The 1,120-nt window shown below is 44.6% G+C and overlaps 1 protein-coding gene across 1 annotated transcript in view; it reads right to left on the reverse strand.

The window, feature by feature from the left end:
* The window catches only part of Lrp6 (LDL receptor related protein 6), a 128,520-nt gene that overhangs the window by 72,083 nt on the left and 55,317 nt on the right, over positions 1-1,120 (reverse strand). Inside the window, exon 5 of the mRNA XM_031383631.1 lies at positions 176-307. Coding sequence (XP_031239491.1) covers positions 176-307 — 132 coding nt within the window. The remainder of the gene's footprint in view (positions 1-175; positions 308-1,120) is intronic.

Below are 1,120 nucleotides of genomic sequence, written 5' to 3' on the forward strand. Positions count from 1 at the left end.
AGTGACCCTGCTGTAGGCCACCTGAGGGACCCTGCTGTAGGCCACCTGAGTGACCCTGCTGTAGGCTACCTGAGGGACTAGCCTCCCAAAGCACTGCCAACTCTAGATAAAACTGTCCTCAGAGAACCCCGCTGCTCTCAGAACCCCACCCCCTACTGGGTAATAACCATCTCACCATCTTTGCAGGTCTTTCCATTCTCCAGAAGCTTGACCCCGGTTGGACAAGCACACTGATAAAAAGGCTTGACTGGAGACATCAAACACAAATGGGAACAACCACCATTATCAATTCCACATGGATTTGTAGCTGTCAAATATAAATCACACTGATTAATACCAATGATTAGGGATGACCTCACTCACTCTAGATACACAAAGGTTAACAACCATAACATGAGGAACTGTGATAAACCAAAATTACTACCAAATTTCATCCAGGTGCATGACTACCAACCATCTGTAAGGAAAGGAATTAATTAGTGAACTCACTTAGCATTTTTCTATCCAAAGAGAAGTAACTAAAAAGAAAAGCAGAAGGCCCTTGCCCTAGTAGAGTTTATACACATACCAGTAAGCCAAAATAATAAACTATGAAAATGGGAAGAAACAAGAAATCTAAGTATTATATTGCACAATATCTACTACAATCAAGGAGGAAATTAATCTTGGCATTTAAAATTGCATGGGACCTAGAAGGCATGACAGGAGGGGTCATTCTGAACATTTTGGGTGTGGTAAGAAGCCTTCAGAGACCAGGCACTGGGAGACAGTAAGGAGACACTACTAAACAGAGCTAAGACTTCCGTAGACTGGTGGGAACAGGCTGTGTAGCAGAGAACAGGAAAGCTAAGAAACGCAGTCAGAATGTTAGAGAGTCATCCCTTGCAATGAATAAGATGAAAAACATAAATTCAGTGCACTAGAGGAGGGAAGGGAAACATGGGAAGGCAGGCATGATGGCACACACCCACAATCCCTACACGGGGGACAGAGCTCAAGGTCCATCTCAGGTTCAATAAGGGGCCAGTGGGAGTACATAGGATCCCGTTTTTAAGTTTTTTGAAGGCTGAGTTCTGCCGGGCAGTGGTGGCACGCACGCCTTTAATCCCAGCACTTGGGA

The sequence above is a fragment of the Mastomys coucha genome, unplaced genomic scaffold (assembly GCF_008632895.1).
Source record: "Mastomys coucha isolate ucsf_1 unplaced genomic scaffold, UCSF_Mcou_1 pScaffold20, whole genome shotgun sequence".
In the NCBI taxonomy this organism is placed as follows: Eukaryota; Metazoa; Chordata; class Mammalia; order Rodentia; family Muridae; genus Mastomys; species Mastomys coucha.